This window comes from Mobula birostris, chromosome 5 (genome assembly GCF_030028105.1).
Source record: "Mobula birostris isolate sMobBir1 chromosome 5, sMobBir1.hap1, whole genome shotgun sequence".
Classification (NCBI taxonomy): Eukaryota; Metazoa; Chordata; class Chondrichthyes; order Myliobatiformes; family Myliobatidae; genus Mobula; species Mobula birostris.
Genome location: NC_092374.1, coordinates 29,903,711 through 29,922,083, shown reverse-complemented (window position 1 = coordinate 29,922,083; position 18,373 = coordinate 29,903,711). Strand labels below are relative to the sequence as shown.

General features: G+C 38.6%; 1 protein-coding gene across 1 annotated transcript in view; it reads left to right on the top strand.

Moving 5' to 3' along the window:
* The window catches only part of LOC140197590 (PDZ and LIM domain protein 3-like), a 56,278-nt gene that overhangs the window by 21,306 nt on the left and 16,599 nt on the right, over window positions 1-18,373 (top strand). Inside the window, exons 2-4 of the mRNA XM_072257758.1 lie at window positions 7,406-7,557; window positions 8,382-8,466; window positions 18,082-18,269. Coding sequence (XP_072113859.1) covers window positions 7,406-7,557; window positions 8,382-8,466; window positions 18,082-18,269 — 425 coding nt within the window. The remainder of the gene's footprint in view (window positions 1-7,405; window positions 7,558-8,381; window positions 8,467-18,081; window positions 18,270-18,373) is intronic.

The window sequence follows — 18,373 nt, the reverse complement described above, 5'->3', positions numbered from 1 at the left end:
TAGAGCATCTGGAACTGAGGACATTATCGCATAACAAAGGATTTGACATTAGAGATTGTGATCCATTGGAATTACCCATTCAAAGGACTGTGCATGCTCATTCACTGTGTACTTTCAAAGAGAGGTTTATAGATTGTTGGATATTGAAGGGAATCAGAGGACATGGGGGTCAAGAGGGAAGGGACAAGGTAGATGATTTCATTGAGCAGGAAGCATTATGGTGACTAGTGTTGGAGTGAGAAAGGTCTTCATGTAATTATTTTTTAAAACACTGAGACTTCTATTTAACATGCACTTCATAATTGTCAGAAACTTTAGGGAAAGGAACCCAGCATGAACCTTCAGAGATCTTACTGGGTTTCTTCAACTCCCCTTCAATGATCACTAACTCTACTATACCTCAGAGCAAAAATAATGAAAGTCATGCTTCACTGAAGAATAGTGCATTTTAATATGAATAGCACAGCAAAAGCACAGAACTAGAATGGTATACCATAGCCCAGTGACAAAAGGACTGTATCCCATTACACTTTCAGTCACTTTCTTGCCATGGATGATCTCAATTCCTTTTTTGACAGCCAGGCTTTTCTGAAATGCCAGTTGTTTTTTTTTCTGTGGTTATCACTTTTTGCTGCTTTTCTACATTAGAAAACAGGCCTTTGTCTTTCCAGCTTCTTATCATAACCGATAATCCCCATTCCCTCCAGAAATGCAGACACAGCCTCAGCTGTTCACTTTCCTGGTCCTTGGATAAGACACATTCCGTTATGTTTTATAACTCCAAGACAGAAATCTAATTGCAAGAAAAAGACAGGAGCCCAGCAGAATGACTCTTAGATTTGTTTTTACTTTAAGTCAGCTCTGTACATGTGACGTGGTGGGGTGATGATGTATGCCATTCATGTACTTTTACATGTAACCCATAATAAATTATTTAAACAAACAATGCTTATTCAAACAAAGTATTTACAATATTACTCAAATATTAAATACATCACACTCCTCCCTACCTAGTTATAAACTACAACCCAATATAGAACTCACCTCAACTATAAACACAGTATATTATGTACTACAACTACTGTACAGAGATTCACAGCATAATAAATTTTAAGTTGTCCCATTCAGGCCTAAGTATTTAATTGACATGGAGGATTGCTTACTCTTGTTGGGTAGCGTCCTTCCTGACTGGGGTGGGGGGTGGGGGTGGTCACTCTGCTTGACAGGTGAGACTTGTGGTTGTGGAACAATCTCAGGTTCTGGGGCCTCCTCCATGGTGTTTTTTCAGGAGTTGACTCTGGGACTGCAGGAAGTGGACACCTTCTGGACACCTTTCTTCTGGCCATGTTTGCATCACAAACATGGAAAGCTTCACTGGAAGATGTGGATGGTAATGTGTTAGTAATCCAGTCACAAACAAGAGAAAATCTGAACATGCTGGAAATCCAAGCAACATACACAAAATGCTGGCGGAACTCATCAGGCCAGACGGTATCTGTGGAAAAAAGTACAGTCAACGTTTCAGGCAGAGACCCTTCAGTAGGACACTTCAGTTAGCTCCAGGCAGCCTTGTAGCACCTGGTCCATAGCTTTCAGATAAAATGCAGATGCAGGCACGACTGCAAAAGTAAGCCTATTATAGCAATAAAGCCCCTTGTGAGTGTTTTTGGTGAGAAACACTTTGGACTCTTCTTTCATCTTCATCTGTAGGCAGGCCTCGGCTAAGAACACTTCGCTGAAGTGTTTTCCTCCAAAGTGTTTGCAAAGATATCCTCTATTCTGGGCAGAGGGTATTGATCTATGTTCGGTATTAGATTGATGGTGACCTTAACGTCACCTCAGATCATGACAGACACATTCTTCTTTGCTAGTGGGACCACTGGCATTGCACATGAGCACCACTCTATCCTGCAAAGAACTCCTTCAGCCTCCATGTGATTTAGCTCACCGGCTAGTTTGTCATGGACAGTATAAGGAACTTTACAAGCTTTGTAAAACTTGGGTGTGGCATTTCCATTTAACACAATTTTACCCTTGATATGTTTGAGATTTCCAGTGCCATCCTTGAACACTGCTGTGGCATCATCCAGTACCTTTCTTAATTCACTTTCAGTTGACTCTATTGCAGGGATGTGGCATTCAAATGATGGATAGATCTCCAATCAAGTTGTAGTTGTCTCAGCCAATCACAGCCCCACAATGCTGACCTTTCTGTTCTTACCACATACAAGTACAGTGAGGCTTGTTGGTTGTTGTATTTCACTGTTGCGAATGCCATTTCCACAGGAATTATCTTTTCTCCAGTATAAGTTCTTAATGGATATCTGCAGGCTTCTGTTCAGTACCGTTGAAATGTCACTCAAATTCATTTTATGGAATAAATGAAACCATCAAGCCAGAGTACAATTCCATTTTAATTAATTTGCACTTCACTTCTGGTATAAGCCATTTTGCATGTGTTGTTAATTTTCAAATTGTAAATCTCAAGGCTACACAAACTTATCTATTCATTAACAGAGTTTTCATCAACAGCATGCGGATTGGTGCTCTTTTTGAAACTGAAATTTGAATTTTTAGCATTTTCTCTTCCCAGTGCAGTCCATTTATTTTTGTCGGCTGGATGTACTGTTTGTATGTGTCCTACTTTGTGGCATTTTCTCCAAATTTCGGCTTTGAATCTGCATTGATCTAGTGTATGCAAGCCCCTGACTCAACAGCAACACAATTTGTTTTGCTAGGCAGACTTATCTTTAGCCATTGCAATTTTGTTCATGCTTCTTGATTGCAACTCAATTGCACTCTGTCTTTTGTTTCCATTGATACAGTTATTTCAACTGCTCTTTTAAATGTAAGTTGTGCTTCAAGTAAGAGGTGTTTTTGAGTGCTTTCTTGTAAGATTCCACAAATTAAGCAATCGCTTAGTGCATCATTCAGCCTATCACAGAACTGACAATGCTCAGAAAGCTTCTTTAATTCAGCCACATACACTGAAATGGACTCCCTTTCCTTTTGATTCTGCTTATGAAACCTAAAGTGTTCTGCAATCAATAATAAGTTTGGCTCTAAATGTTCCTGCATTACTTTCATGATATCAGCAAAGCTCATTTTGACTGGTTTGGTTGGAGCAGTCAAACTTCTAAGAAAACTGCATGCATTTAAACCCAATACTCTCAGCAAAACTGGTTCTTGCTACTAATTGACTATTTCATTTGCTTTAAAATACTGCTACATTAGCTCAATATATATATTCCAGTTATCTCTGGTGCAATTGAATGTATCAATCTTTCTGCTCTTTTTAAAAAATGTATTATGATTTTCATCTGGTACTTACTACTTATGAACATGTGAGTTTATATGTTTTCTGTCTCTTTAAAAACTCGACCTTGTTTGTCCCTTCAAAAGAACCCAAGCTGCGCTTTTTGTTTTACTTGATCATTTCTCGCTGTGCTTCTTTTTTAACTCAAGCGTCTCGCTGCATTTCAACAGGTAGGCAGTGGTTTTAGGTTTGCTTCAAAATCCCTTGTCACCACTGTTATATTTTATAACTCCAAAGCATAAATCTAATTGCAAGAGAAATATGGGTGCATAGGAGAATGGGTCTTAGTTTCATTTTTCTTTTAGCAAAGCACACACGTGTGATGTGGTGCTGTGATGCCATTCACGTACTTCTACATATAACCTTTAATGACTTATTTAAACAAGTAATAAATGCTCACTTTAAAATATATATTTATAATTTTACTCAAATATTACTGAAATATTAAATATTCAATACATTCTACCAGAGCTTTTTCTTTTTTGACTCTGTTCCTAATTTTAATGACTATGTTAAAGTTTTCACAATCTGCTTATTTTGTCAATGCAATCCAAGAGCTTGAAAATTGTATATAGATCATTGGGAAACTAGTTGTCAAAAATTAAGCATTCATAAACTTTACTGAAGTTCCTGAAGTTTAAAATGTTTTCATTGTTTACCTCTGTAACCCAAATGTGTCAATAATATCTTATCTGTGATAAGAAAACTGAACCTTAATGCAGGAAAATTTGGAATTTACTTAAAGCTATGTACAGCTGTATTTACGTTCTCCTATCTGCAATGAACTGATTCCAGATAATAATTTTTTGGTTTGTGATAATTATGGTTGAGGGGAGAGAAACATTCTTAGTGGCAATTCCTCTAGACGTAATCTTGCTTTCTTTCTTTCTTACTCCACTCAATCTTTGGATCTGTCAGAGGTAATGTGGAATGTTTATTTATTCAGTGCAGACTAATTTTAGTTCAGCACAGAATCTGCTATCACTGCATCAATCTTTATGATGTTTGCTATGGCGATGTCTTATTTGAAATTGGCTTCAAATCCAGAATGCCTTGCATTTTTCCATTGCCCTTTTCAACTTCCCTTCCGTCCTACCAGTAGGATGTAAATCCTTTGAGATTATTAACGTCTTCCGCTTTTGTATTACTGTGTAATAAAATATGACTCTGGAAGCATATTCATTCATTAAACTTTTACCAAGAATCCTAATTTCAGTGAGAAGATAGATTCCCTGTGAGTTGTCTTTTATTTATCTTTTTATGGAACATAGGCATCATTGATAACGAAATAAGTATTTTGTCCATCCCGAATCACCTTAACTAAGGCAGTTACTGTAAGTCAAACATATTCATAGGAGTGGGGTCATTTATAGACTCTTACAGGGTAAGAATGGGAGGTCTTCTTTCAGAAGGACATAGTCATTCAGAAGGGCCTTTGTGACAATCCTAGATGCTTCATATTTTGCGACTACCTTTCCTTGAAATTATATTCTATAATTATTTGAATGTGAATTTCCCAGCAGTCTTTTAAATTTTTGCTGCTGGGTCAATGGATCTGAACTCTAGCTGGTAATCCAGTAAAGCACCACTCTGCTACCACACCCACACTGTTGTAAGAATGGCCAAACTTAATTCATTTTCTGATCATCCTGACAATACTTTAACTTAAGTACTTTGCTTCTGACATCATCCCTCATTTTGCTTTCTGTGCAGCGAGACTCTGTACAGCTTAAGGGCATAACGATAAATCATGCCTTCAAAAGCTAAGTTGAAAGTGAATGGATGCAAAACAATAGTTTTAATTTCTTCTGGTCGTTATAGATGCCTCGATGGGAAATCAGAAATACATCTATTTTCTAATTTTCGAAAGCTATGACCCCAGTCTTAACAAAACATAAGTGAGTTCTTTGATTTATCGGTGCAATTTTATTTTTCTTCCCTACCAGACAAATGAATTTGGTCTGTCTGAAGATAATTGCCAAACTTCTGCTATGGAATCATAATCCCTTTGGAACTCCACAAACATGGAGTGAACTTAAAGCCTACATGGAGATTTTCATCTATCAACTCAAGTTATAAGTTCCCTGAAACAAATCCATGAATCATGAGCTCAAAATCCATTCCACTGTCCCTTCTCTAAACAGTAGATATATTTTTAGTGCATTTTTCTAAAGTCTTTCCTCATAATTGTGTATGCATGCATGTAAATATTAACATATTGCAATTTCAACATCGTAATGCTAAATGATTAATTGTTTCCATGTGGATGTCAAAATCAGTGGACTGATCCAATGTATTTTATTTGTGTTTTTTTATTATACGTTATGGTAATTTTTTATGTCTTGCAAAAGCAGTAAATTTCATGACGCCTGTCACTTATAATCGACCTGTTTCTGATTCATCCCAAATCTGATTTAAAATTATGCCAGAGCTCCCCAGTGGAGATGTCATTTCCAAGAAAGTTGTTTCCCACAGCACACTGCACCATTAATTTTATTTTGAGTGTAGTCTAGCAATATTGAAGCTTTCTACTACTGCTTCCCATTTGTGAGCTGGGAGCAGGTAGTGTTTGTAAATGTGTAAAATAAAACAATCAAATGTAGCTTTTCCATTTGTAACTTGAGGGATTTTTTTCTGCAGTCCTTTTCCTGAGAAGCAGCTGATAGTTTATCGAAAAGTTACTTTCAATTAGAGTTGGATACAGGCTTAAACTGAGATATATGCTGAGGCAAGAAAATAGAATAATGAAGGAACTCGGGGATCAAACAGCATCTGTGGGAGGGAAGGAGTTTATGACAATTTGGCCCAAGGTGTGCCTGTTCAGGTTTGACACAAGACATCCACAATTCCTTTTCCCTCATTGATGCTGCTCGACCTGCTGAGTCCTTCCAGCAGTTTATTTATTGGTCCAGATTCTGGCATCTTCAGTCTCTTGTGTCAATATTTGCTGAAGATTGAGCAGATAAACATTAAAAAGGAACATGTGCAGCTGTTTTGAAGAGTCAGCACAGGCTCTGTGGTACTATAATGATACTGCCCCAAAACCACATTATTTACTTCCTTGATTTCTTATACTTGTTAAATCAGCATTACCAATTGGCAAGAGGACAGAAATCAGTGATGCTGCATCAGCAATAATTTTGCAATGTTCAGCCTTCCAGTTACAGCCTTCTATATTGTCAAGTGCCTCTGAGAACATAATACGATCAAAGTACAATAGAACAAATGTCGGAAATATTTGGCAGCTTAGGTTGCCCAAAGGTAAAAAAAAATAGTAGCTACTAAAAAATTGGCCTTGAATGTAATTCATTGCTAAATAATCAGCAGCTTGGAGTGTAATTTTCATACATTGGGATGATTAAGTTCACAGTCAAATTAGTCCTGTATCTCCATTCTCGTCTGGGGTTTAATATCTGTTTGAAAATATATTTCCCAATTTTGGATGACTGGATTGGCAAAGGGATTTCATTACCAGTGGATATCTCCGGAGTAATTCTCTGGAAATGGGGAAGAGAGTAATAATGTGGTCAGCTCTAATTGGTGACACAGGTATAAAGGTGGGAATATTTTCCTTCTGAATATTCTAAGTATCCTTAGGCTGGAAAGAAGGAAAATCAGGTAGACTCACTATCTATTGACCCACAGTAGTTAATCCTCTGACTGGGAATTTCAGCTTTAATACCATTATGAATGAGTATTTCACCAGTGCTCACTGCTGCGCTGTGATACGAGTAAGGTCACAGATAGTAAATTCGGGAGAACTACATCACACCTGAAAAGAGGAGACAGAGGATAAACATTTTTTCTTTTTTCCCAGTGATTGGCTTGTGCTTCACCGATTGGTGATTTAAGTTGCTTGAATAATTTTATATTAGCATTCTATTCTTCTGTTGAAATGATTGTGCTGATACGAGAGACTGCCATCCTACTGCTGACATTTTCTTTCCTATTTATTATTATCATTGCTCAACAATAGTACGACAGAGGAGATTTTTTTTTTAACTTGGTAGAAATTCTTACACAGGTTAAAGAACTAAATTTTCCAATAATGCTCAAAGAAAAATTCTGATGTGTGCTTTGAATTTGCAGGTAACGCCTGGAAGCAAGGCCTCACTGGCTAACCTTTCCCCAGGTGATGTCATCCTGGCCATCGATGGTGTGAGTACGGACAACATGGCACATGTCGATGCTCAGAATAGGATCAAGGCTGCCTCCAATAAATTAAGTCTCAAGATTGACCGGTTGGTATAGCAGTATATAATATTACATCCTCCAGAAGTCTCAAAATGTTTTGGTTGTAGCAAAGAAATGGGGAAGTTGCATTGGGCATTTAAAATAAATTGTTTATATTTTAAGAGGAGCTGTGGAGAAATTTCTTCTTCCTGAACACCCTCTTTGGAATTTCTTACTGGAAACAATTATTTATATGCATGTTGCTTAATATATAGTTGCATGAGGTAAATGGATTGAGGGGGATTAAGTTAGGGAAGTCAAAAACCAGTAGATGTTGGAAATCTGCTATAAGAACTGAAAATGTTGGAAATACTCATCATGTTAGGCAGTGTCTGTGGAGAGGGAAACAAAGATAATGTTGAGATGAAGGATCGCCGTTCAAAACAAAGTGTCTTTTTTAAGAGTTGGGGATGAGGCAGAATAGTGAGTTTGAGGTTAGTCATCCAATTGGCTATGATTTTATTGAATAGTGGAGCAGATTCAGGGAGCCAAATGGCCTACTTCTGCTTCTATCCTTTATTCATCTTAAACAGTTTGGAATTACAGGTCTTACCTCACCTTCCACATGCCAAAATTACTTACAGCCTATACATGCGAACAAACATTTGGTAGACTGGCGGGGATAGATTTGCCGATTGCTGTAGGGCTGCAAGTATCTTCTGCCATGTGGAAACTCGGACTGCGGCTGTATTCCTGCTTGTGAACCATTGGGGTGATAGACAGTTCGCAGGAACAGAACCCTGCCGTAATCTGGGACGGACCTGTATGCCAAATAAATGAATGAAACATCACTCAAAAAAGAATTCCACCATTTTGTCTGCTTTTATCCTAGACCTGAAACCAAACTTTGGTCCCCACAAGTCACTGAAGGTGGCAAGACAAATCCTTTCAAGATTAATTTGGAGGCTGAACCACAGGTAGTTAATGTTATATGAAAATTCCAGTGTTTTTATTGCTTAACTGGTTATCATTATGAAGTGTACAAACATTTGGATGACTACCAGAGCTCTTGGTAAACAATGTGTTTAAAGCAGAAGTTCTTCACAAGCAATTGCAATGATATGAATTGCTGAGGAAGTCACCGGATATACTCGTCCTAAATTCTTACCATTTGGCTCGTTCACGGTTTAAAAAAATATAAATAGGTACAGCATCAAATGAAAACCCAGATAGCTTTGTAGCAAATGTGAAATAATAAGATCATTGCCAATCCTTAGAGTTAACTAGCTTTGATGTACTGAAGCGTATTTGCTAGAAAATAAATCTGGGAGAAAACTATGAGTGATGAATAAGGACAGGTGAAGCTATCCATTTTTAGCAAAAACTAAGGAAACATGCAGTCTTTGCAATTGGCATTTTTAAGAAGTAATTAGTCGTAGATAATAAATAAAATGTAGAATAGTACCTTCAGCCCATCATGCCTGCACTGACCATGATGCCAAACTGATCTAGTCCCATCTGCCTGTACATACCGTGCTATTCCCTGCCTGTTCATGTGCCAATCTAATTGCCTCTTATTTGTCACTATCATATTTGCTTCTCTCATCTCCCCAGCAGCCCCTTCCAGACACCACTCTTTGCACATCTCCTTTAAACTTTCTCTCTCTCACTTAGCCCTGCACCCTCTCATATATGACATTTCCATGCAGGGAAAAAAAGACTCCGGCTAGCTACATTTTTATGCCTCCCATAATTTTATGCATTTGTATCAGATCACACCTCAGGTGATCCAACAAAACCATTCCAAGTTCTCCTTACAACTTAACACTCCAATCCAGACAACATCCTGATAAATCTGTTTTGCATCCTCTCTAAAGCCACCTTATTAAGATTGAAACTATAAAGAAAAAATCATGAACACACTTCTAGCAATGAATATTTGTATATATCATCATTTGAAACGTCCATGGCATTTTAAAATAATTGTTTTAAGGAAGTTAAGATCCTTTAGGGTGGCTCATCAGTAATTATTTTTCAGGGATGCTGTTAAATTGACCTGCACAATATTCAACAAGGCTCAATGTTTCTTAAGGCAAGAATAGTGCATGAAAGGTTGAAGTTCATATGAAACCAGAGTGCCTGCTGATTGTTTCCACGAAGACTGCAAGACCACATTCTGTAGAGAAACTGGCAGAATTTTCTCGATTTCCCTGTTTAATTGCAAAAGCGTATGCCAGAAGATACTGTCAGTTTTATAGTGTAGGGTAGTGACGGAGATATATGCTCTGAATTTTAATCTCAACATTGCACTTAACATTGAGTTAGAGTTAAGCTTCTTGTAATAGAGTATTCTTGGTGATAAGGAGCCTCTCCTGCTCACTTTTGCTGCGAACTTCAATCAAAATAAAAATGGTAGAGGTATAAGGAAAGATATTACTTGATTAGAATTCAGTGTTACATTATCCCACAAGGTTGAAATGTAGAAATGTGTAACTGCATTGGTGGAGAGTAGGTATCAGTTATCACTAATAATTAACATATCTGTGACTATGCTGTAAAGTTACCCATATCACTCTCTGCTATAAGAAGTAGATTATCTCAAAATGTATGGAGTGGGGATCCAAGATATTTTATTTCCAGCTATAAAAGTAGTTTATTTGGAAATGGATAGAGTGTGGATCCAAGATATTTTATTTCCATAGTTGTATTGAGGGAGGGATATTTATTTTTAGTACCTTACAAGGACTGTCAAATAGGCCAGAAGTTACTGTCAGTGATAATAGCAGATGAAAGCTTTATATGTTGTTATATTTCTTTTTCCCTTTTAAAAAGTTATTATTTGCCTATTTTAAACGTATTGGCCCTTCTACTAAAATAACATACAGGAAAGTATCTTGTGGATACATCGGGTGTTCATCTGCTAACTCTGCCAACAGTAAGTTCTCGGCTCGTGATTTGGTACAAGTTCAAGAGCTGGAGGAACTATCTGTCTGCTGGTCTGCTTTCTCCGTTGCATTGTGTTGTGTGTACAAAGTTTTGTGAACTAGAGGGGCTGTTAAAAAAGTAATCAATTTGAAAGGCATAATTGTGCTTAGTTTCCAGTTTTCCTTTTGTAATTTTGGAGAAGCTTAGAAAGCATTGCTACAGTTAGAAAATATACATTGTCAAAAATTGCTTTGGAATATGTGATATGGAGAGAAAAATGAGGACTTTCAAGCCCGTCTTAAAACTTCAGAGAAAGAAGATGCAGAATACACAAATGCCTGGCTACCGATCTTTGGAAGAAACTGCCAGGAGATCATGGTCCTCAATGCACATCCCAGCAAAGTCAATGGACTGAATGGCTTAATTCTACAAAGAAGTTTGAGATTGGATGATATGTAGCCTAGAAGATTCATTCCTAGGTAGTATTGACTTCTTCTCAGAGTCATACAAACTCTTGGGTCCAAATTGGGAAAGCCTTACAAAATACCTTTTTGAATTTGAATCAATCAAATAAATTTCAGGACATTGTAGTATCTCATTATTGCCACTAATCTCAATTATTTTGCAATTTCTTACATGAGGAATTCATCCTTACTTTATGTTGTGTTTGAGGAAAAAAAAAACATGGAATTTAACATAAATCTTTGCTTTCACATACTCAAGCTGCCTACTTCTCAATCCCTCTCCATTTCCCTTGCCTTGTATAAATCTTCAACAGTTCTCTTCTTATTAACATATAATTCTCTCCAGATTGAAGGGAACCTGCTACATATGGGCTAAAAGTAGAATGCACATATATCATCAAATAAATATGAACATTTTAATTTAACTCAAAATGGAAGACCAGTTTCCCCATGTACACTTGACTTTACCTTGCCACTACTTCTCTTAACCTATTATCTCCAAAATTGTCTGTTTACTTGAAATCCAATGGTGGGTGAGTGATGATTTCTATCCACAAAATATTGGGAAGTGTAAAGACGTTTATATTTCATGCTACAAATACTGTTTCTCAGCCATGAAGTCCACCTGACTCAACACTACCTTCCCACAGTGCTCCTATATTTTCCAGAAGATATATCCAAATAATATATTGATCTCTAATTTGCCTGTTCTTATTCTTGGAGGTAAATGATATCTCAATTTACCTCCTGTACCTAATAAAGTGGCTACTGAGTGTATGCTTGTAGTCTTCTGCTTCTGTAGCAGAAGGTTCAACATGTTGTGCATTCAAAGATGCTTTTCTGCACATTACTGTTGCAATACATGATTACTTGATTTAGCTGCCTTCCTGTCAGCCTGAACCAGTCTGTCCATTCTCCTCTGACCGCTCTCATTAACAAGGCATTTTCACCTACAAAACTGACACTCTCTGGAATGATTTTTGTTTCCTGCTTTATTCCCTATAAACTCTAGAGGCCATTGTGTGTGAAAATCTCTTGAGATCAGCAGCTTCTGAGTTAGCCAAACCACCCCACTGCCACCAACAGTCGTTCCATGGTCAGTCAGTTAGATCTCGTTTCTTCCCCATTCTGATGTTTGATCTGAACAACAACTGAACCTCCTCACCATGTTTGCATGCACTGAGTTGCTGCCACATGATTGGCTGATTGTACAGCAGAGAGCATTCTGACAGGCTGCATCATTGTCTGGTATGGGGGTGGGGGGCTACTACACAGGACCGAAAGAAGCTGCAGGAGGTTGTAAATCTAGTCAGCTCTATCTTGAGTACTAGCCTACAAAGTACCCAGGACATCTTCAAGGAGCAGTGTCTCAGAAAGGCAGTGTCCATTATTCATTATTAAGGACCTCTTGCACCCAGGCCATGCCCTTTTCTCACTGTTACCATCAGGTAGGAGGTACAGAAGCCAGAAGCACACACTCAGTGATTCAGGAACAGCTTCTTCCCCTCTGCCATCTGATTCCTAAATGGACATTGAACCTATGAACACTACTTCATTTTTTTAATATACATTATTTCTGCTATTTGCAGTTTTAATCTATTCAATATACGTATACTGCAATTGATTTACTTATTTATTTATTTTCTTCTCTATCATGTATTACATTGAACTGCTGCAGCTAAGTTAACAAATTTCACGACACATGCCAATGATAATAAATCTGATTCTGATTCTGATTAGATATTTGAAATTTGGGAGCAGGTGTATGTAAAAAAACTGGCCACTAAGTGTAAATCTGAACTCTGCCTTCTGAATTTGTGCACTGAGAGGTTGATATTGATGCCCCCATGGGAATTAAGGGTTGTGGGGAGAAGGTAGGAGAAAGGGATTGAAATAAAATCAGCCATGATTGAATGGCAGAATAGACTCAATGGGTTGAATGGCCTAATTCTGCTCCTCTATCCTATGGTCTTATGGCCAATATGGGAGAAGACAGGAAGTGCCCGAAGAGATAAGTGGATGTGTAGTTTGTGAAGTGATGTCCTCCTTCTGCCATTTACACAGGGCTTCACAAACCTCCAAAATCAAGGTCCCTACGTTTCTAATAGCAGTGGAATACTCATCCTTCACTTTCAGTGGCCATGAGCCAGGGATTCCAAGAAGTCAGTGGGAATGTTGCATTTTAGCAAGAATCTTTTCTTCTCTCCACCTGGTAATTTCTTGCTCAGAATGGAGTGCTTATTTCAGGAGTCTGGTTTTGGGCAAGTGAATGACATGGCCCGCCCAGTGGAGGTAAATACAGTATGTGTAACTAGGATCATAATGCTGAGGGATCTGACAATAGGAGTAAACACTGGAATTGGTTTACCTATCCTTCCAGTGTATTTGGGGGATTTTACAGGGACACTTTTGGTGATATTTTTCCAGTACCTTGAGATGCTTGCTGCAGGTAAACCAGGCCCCTTATAAACTCTCACCTGGTTCCTGGTGTGGACATCACTAAAGCTAAACAATTGTTAGAGTTGGAGAAGTTTCATTCATCTTTCTAAGCTTCCTAGAATCGACAAATTGAAGACCATGAACATTAGAAAGTAGGAAGTAAATCATCAATTTTTTAACACCACTTAGTCACATCTCGGCTGATCTGTCATCAATATCATATCTTTGTCCCATATCCTTTTTCCAACATTGTCAAACTTGGCTGTTAAATAAAGAACTGACCCTAAAAACATGCTGGAGATGCTTATTGGGGCCAGTAGCACGTGTGAAGAGAGAAACAGGATTAAGATTTCAGATCAATGACCATGGTCAGAAACATAGTCCTGGTCTGTGTAATCTCAATTTACAGCTTACTATGGATTTGTCGTAAATGTATATTATACCCTTCTGAAGCTTGGTCTCCAGAAGTGCTGGGTGTGCTCTATTAATGTTGTAGCCAATGGTTTTTATCATTACCCTGCTCGACCAGAACCATCAACTATCCCTCACCCTCGACCGATGCTGTCTGACCCATTGACGTCCCCCAGCAGTTTATTTTTGCAATAGATTCCATCATCTGCAGTGTCTCTCATCCATAACTTCATAATTGAGATCATTATTTACTTTGTGTTGGGCTATACAAAAATTGCACACCCAGTATACTCTTTCTGTACCTGCCCAGGAGCATAGAACTCTCTTTTTGAAACTCCATTGCTACCTACTTTCCGTTAGTTAGATAGTGCTTTGTCCTTTCTACCTTTCTGTGTCCAAAATAGGTGACCTTGCATTTGTCAACCATGAAATCCATTTGCCAAGGTTTTCCCTTTTGCTCTATTATTAATATTTCATTATAATAGAATTCTTCCACTCATACTGCTTACAAAACCATCTATCATCAAATATGATAGCAGAATGTAGTATTAATGGTAAGACTCTTGGCAGTGTGGAGGATCAGAGGGATCTTGGGGTCCGAGTCCATAGGACCCTCAAAGCTGCTGCGCAGGTTGACTCTGTGGTTAAGAAAGCATACAGTGTATTGGCCTTCATCGATCGTGGAATTGAATTTAGAAGTCGAGAGGTAATGTTGTAGCTATATAGGACCCTGCTCAGACCCCACTTGGATTACTGTGCTCAGTTCTGGTCGCCTCACTACAGGAAGGATGTGGAACCTATAGAAAGGGTGCAGAGGAGATTTACAAGGATGTTGCCTGGATTGGGGAGCATGCCTTATGAGAATAGGTTGAGTGAACTTGGCCTTTTCTCCTTGGAGCGACGGAGGATGAGAGGTGACCTGATAGAGGTGTATAAGATGATGAGAGGCATTGATCATGTGGATAGTCAGAGGCTTTTTCCCGGGGCTGAAATGGTTGCCACAAGAGGACACAGGTTTAAGGTGTTTGGGAGTAGGTACAGAGGAGATGTCAGGGGTAAGTTTTTTACTCAGAGAGTGGTGAGTGCGTGGAATGGGTTGCCGGCAACGGTGGTGGAGGCGGATACGATAGGGTCTTTTAAGAGACATTTAGATAGGTACATGGAGCTTAGAAAAATAGAGGGCTATGGGTAAGCCTCGTAATTTCTACGGTAGGGTCATGTTCAGCACAACTTTGTGGGTGTAGGGGCCTGTATTGTGCTGTAGGTTTCCTATGTTTCTATGTTTCTATCATTGTGTCATTGGCAAATTCAGATATACAGTTTTCTAAGACATATTAATACACTGAATGCTTTCAGTTAATTACAGATTTTAGAACAATTAGTTCATAATTCCCTGGCTTCCCCTTCTTTCTTTCCTTAAGTATTGGAGTTACAAAATCAATTATCCAGTCTAGAGTAACTAATTAATGGCATTCCTAGCTATACCTTGACATACCATCCCAGAGAAATGAGTAACAGCAATATCAAAATATAATAGCTTTTTATTTGCCTGAAAGACTAAACCATTCAAAGAAAAACACCATAGATAAATTGTTCAGCGGTTTGTATTGATAAAGAATTATTCTTTCAATTACAAACTGGTGGAAGTCATTAATCAAGTTATACCAACCTATTCTTCACATTGTGAGGATGTACTTTGTTTTCAAACTCTCTGAAGGCTTCTCAACTATTCACCTGAGATATGAATACAAATGAAATGTTCCACAAATAGACAATTATTAGGATGTGCCAGACACCAGAAACATCAGACTGAAATAGTCTGAAGCTCCAGCTGATGAAATCAGACATGGATAAACAAACATAAACATTGAATATTGAAGATTTTTTTTAACCTGTTTGTTGCCTTTTGTCATTAGGCAGTCTATTTCACTGGCTTTTTGAGTTTCAGGAATCTGATCACATGTTGCTGTGAGTATTATTATAATCAACTATGAGAAAGAAAATCAGGGAAATGCTGCAAGAAGAAAAATAATTTCACAATTTATACGAAAACGAAAACTGTAAGATGTGGATTGTGCCCCATTCTTTTAATCTCTAGAGAGAAAAATAGAAACACAGAAAACCTACAGCACAATACAGGCCCTTCGTCCCACAATTCTGTGCCGGGCATGTACTTACTTTAGAGACTACCTAGGGTTACCACATAGCCCTCTATCTTTCTAAGCTCCGTGTACCTATCCAGGAGTCTCTTAAAAGACCCTATGGTATCCGCCTCCATCACCGTCACTGGCAGCCCATTCCACGCACTCACCACTCTCTGCGTAAAAAACTTACCCCTGACATCTCCTCTGTACCTACTTCCAAGCACCTTAAAACTATGCGCTTTTGTGCTAGCCATTTCAGCCCTGGGAAAAAGCCTCTGACTATCCACACAGTCAATGCCTCTCATCATCTTATACACCTCTATCAGGTCACCACTCATCCTCCATTACTCCAAGGAAAAAAGCCGAGTTCACGCAACCTGTTCTCATAAGGCATGCTCCCCAATCCAGGCAACATCCTTGTAAATCTCCCCTGAACCCTTTCTATGGTTTCCACATCCTTCCTATCGTGAGGCGACCAAAACTGAGCACGGTACTCCAAGTGGGGTCTGACCAGGGTCCTATATAGTTGCAACATTACCTCTCGGCTCCGAAACTCAATCCCATGATTGATGAAGGCCAATGGACCATATGCTTTCTTAACCACAGAGTCAACCTGCACAGCAGCTTTCAGTGTCCTATGGACTCGGACTCCAAGATCCCCCTGATCCTCCACACTGCCAAGAGTCTTACCATTAATACTATATTTTGTCATCATATTTGAACTACCGAAATGAACCACCTCACACTTATCTGGGTTGAACTCCATCTGCCACTTCTCAGCCCAGTTTTGCATCCTATCAATGTCCTGCTGTAACTTCTGACAGCCCTCCACACTATCCACAACACCCCCAACCTTTGTGTCATCAGCAAATTTACTAACCCATCCCTCCACTTCCTCATCCAGATCATTTATAATAATCATGAAGAGAAGGGGTTCCAGAACAGATTCCTGAGGCACACCACTGGTGACTGACCTCCATGCAGAATATGACCCGTCTACAACCACTCTTTGCTTTCTGTGGGCAAGCCAGTTCTGGATCCACAAAACAATGTCCCCTTGGATCCCATGCCTCCTTACTTTCTCATTTTTTATGTTTTAAGAAAAACACTGGAGCTGGGGATCACTCGTGTACATTTAGTTTTAATTTAGAGAGGCGCACATATGTGATGTGGTAGCATAATGATGTATGCCATTCACATACTTTTACATATAAACGGTAATGATTTATGTAAACACAAAGAATGCTTGATCAAACAATATACTTACAACATTACTCAAATATTACTAAATATTGAATACACAACAGAGTGGTTGTGTACACAATGTTTCAAATAGTGGGAGAGTGTAAGACTAGAGGGCATGGACTCAGAATAGAAGGACCTGCCTTTTGAACAGAGATAAGGAGGAATTTCTTTAGCCAGGGGATGGTGAATCTGTGGAACTCATTGCCATAGGTGGCTGTGGAGGCCAGGTCATTGGGTATGTTTAAAACAGAAGTTAACATGCACTTAATTAGTAAGGGCATCAAAGGTTGTGGGGAAAGGACAGGGAAATGGGTTGACATGAACGATAAATTAACCATGTTCAAATGGCAGAGCAGACATATTAGACCAAATGGCCTAACTCTGCTCCGATTGTTATGGTCTAAATGATCTGTAAACAATAATAATCCAGTCTACAATAGTAACATGATTGATATAATTAGGAAAAAAGAAACATCACACATACAGACAGCAGTGTTGTCAGAACAGATCATCTTAATACTTTACGGATCGTATAAGGAAACCTGTAGTTGTGTTCACTAGGCAGATCTTCCAGTCTATGCCTACTGGCTGCAAGATGTGCCAGTAGACAATAATGAGTTACTCTTTATCGTAAAATTCCCTGGAAAAGGAGTCACCTCTCTCCCCACACTGGCAGGGTTCATCCTGTGTTGAACTTAGCTTTTAATTGCTTTTCCATTTGATCAGATTTAGTGCTTTTAGGTTAGAGTTAATGTAAGATCTTCATTTCATTACCTTTACAGAGGTTGTTATTAGTTATTACATGAAAGTAATACCATTTGAAAGTATACATTTTAAGGGGGGGATTGAAGAAAAGCTATTGATAAAGTAACCGTTAGCAGCATACATGTTGTGTGGCTGCTGCTGCTTATTAGCCTCAGCATGAATTGTAGCCTTGTGCATTTTTGTGCCCTTTCACATGCAGGAAATCAAATCTATTGGAGAGTCCCATAACAGAAAAGCCCAGCCATTTCTTGCAGCGGGAAACATTGATGACAAAAGGCAGGTAGTGAGCTCGAGCTATAACACTCCAATTGGCCTGTATTCTGCTGACAACATACAAGATGCCCTCCAAGGACAACTACGAGGCATGATCATTGAATCACAGGAGAAGTAAGTATAGGTTTGGATCCTAGTGAGTTTCTCTGTCTTAAACTGTTCAGGTTACACAGTCTTTGTCTTTGTTCTGTCCAGCTCTTGCTACTTGTATTGGAACA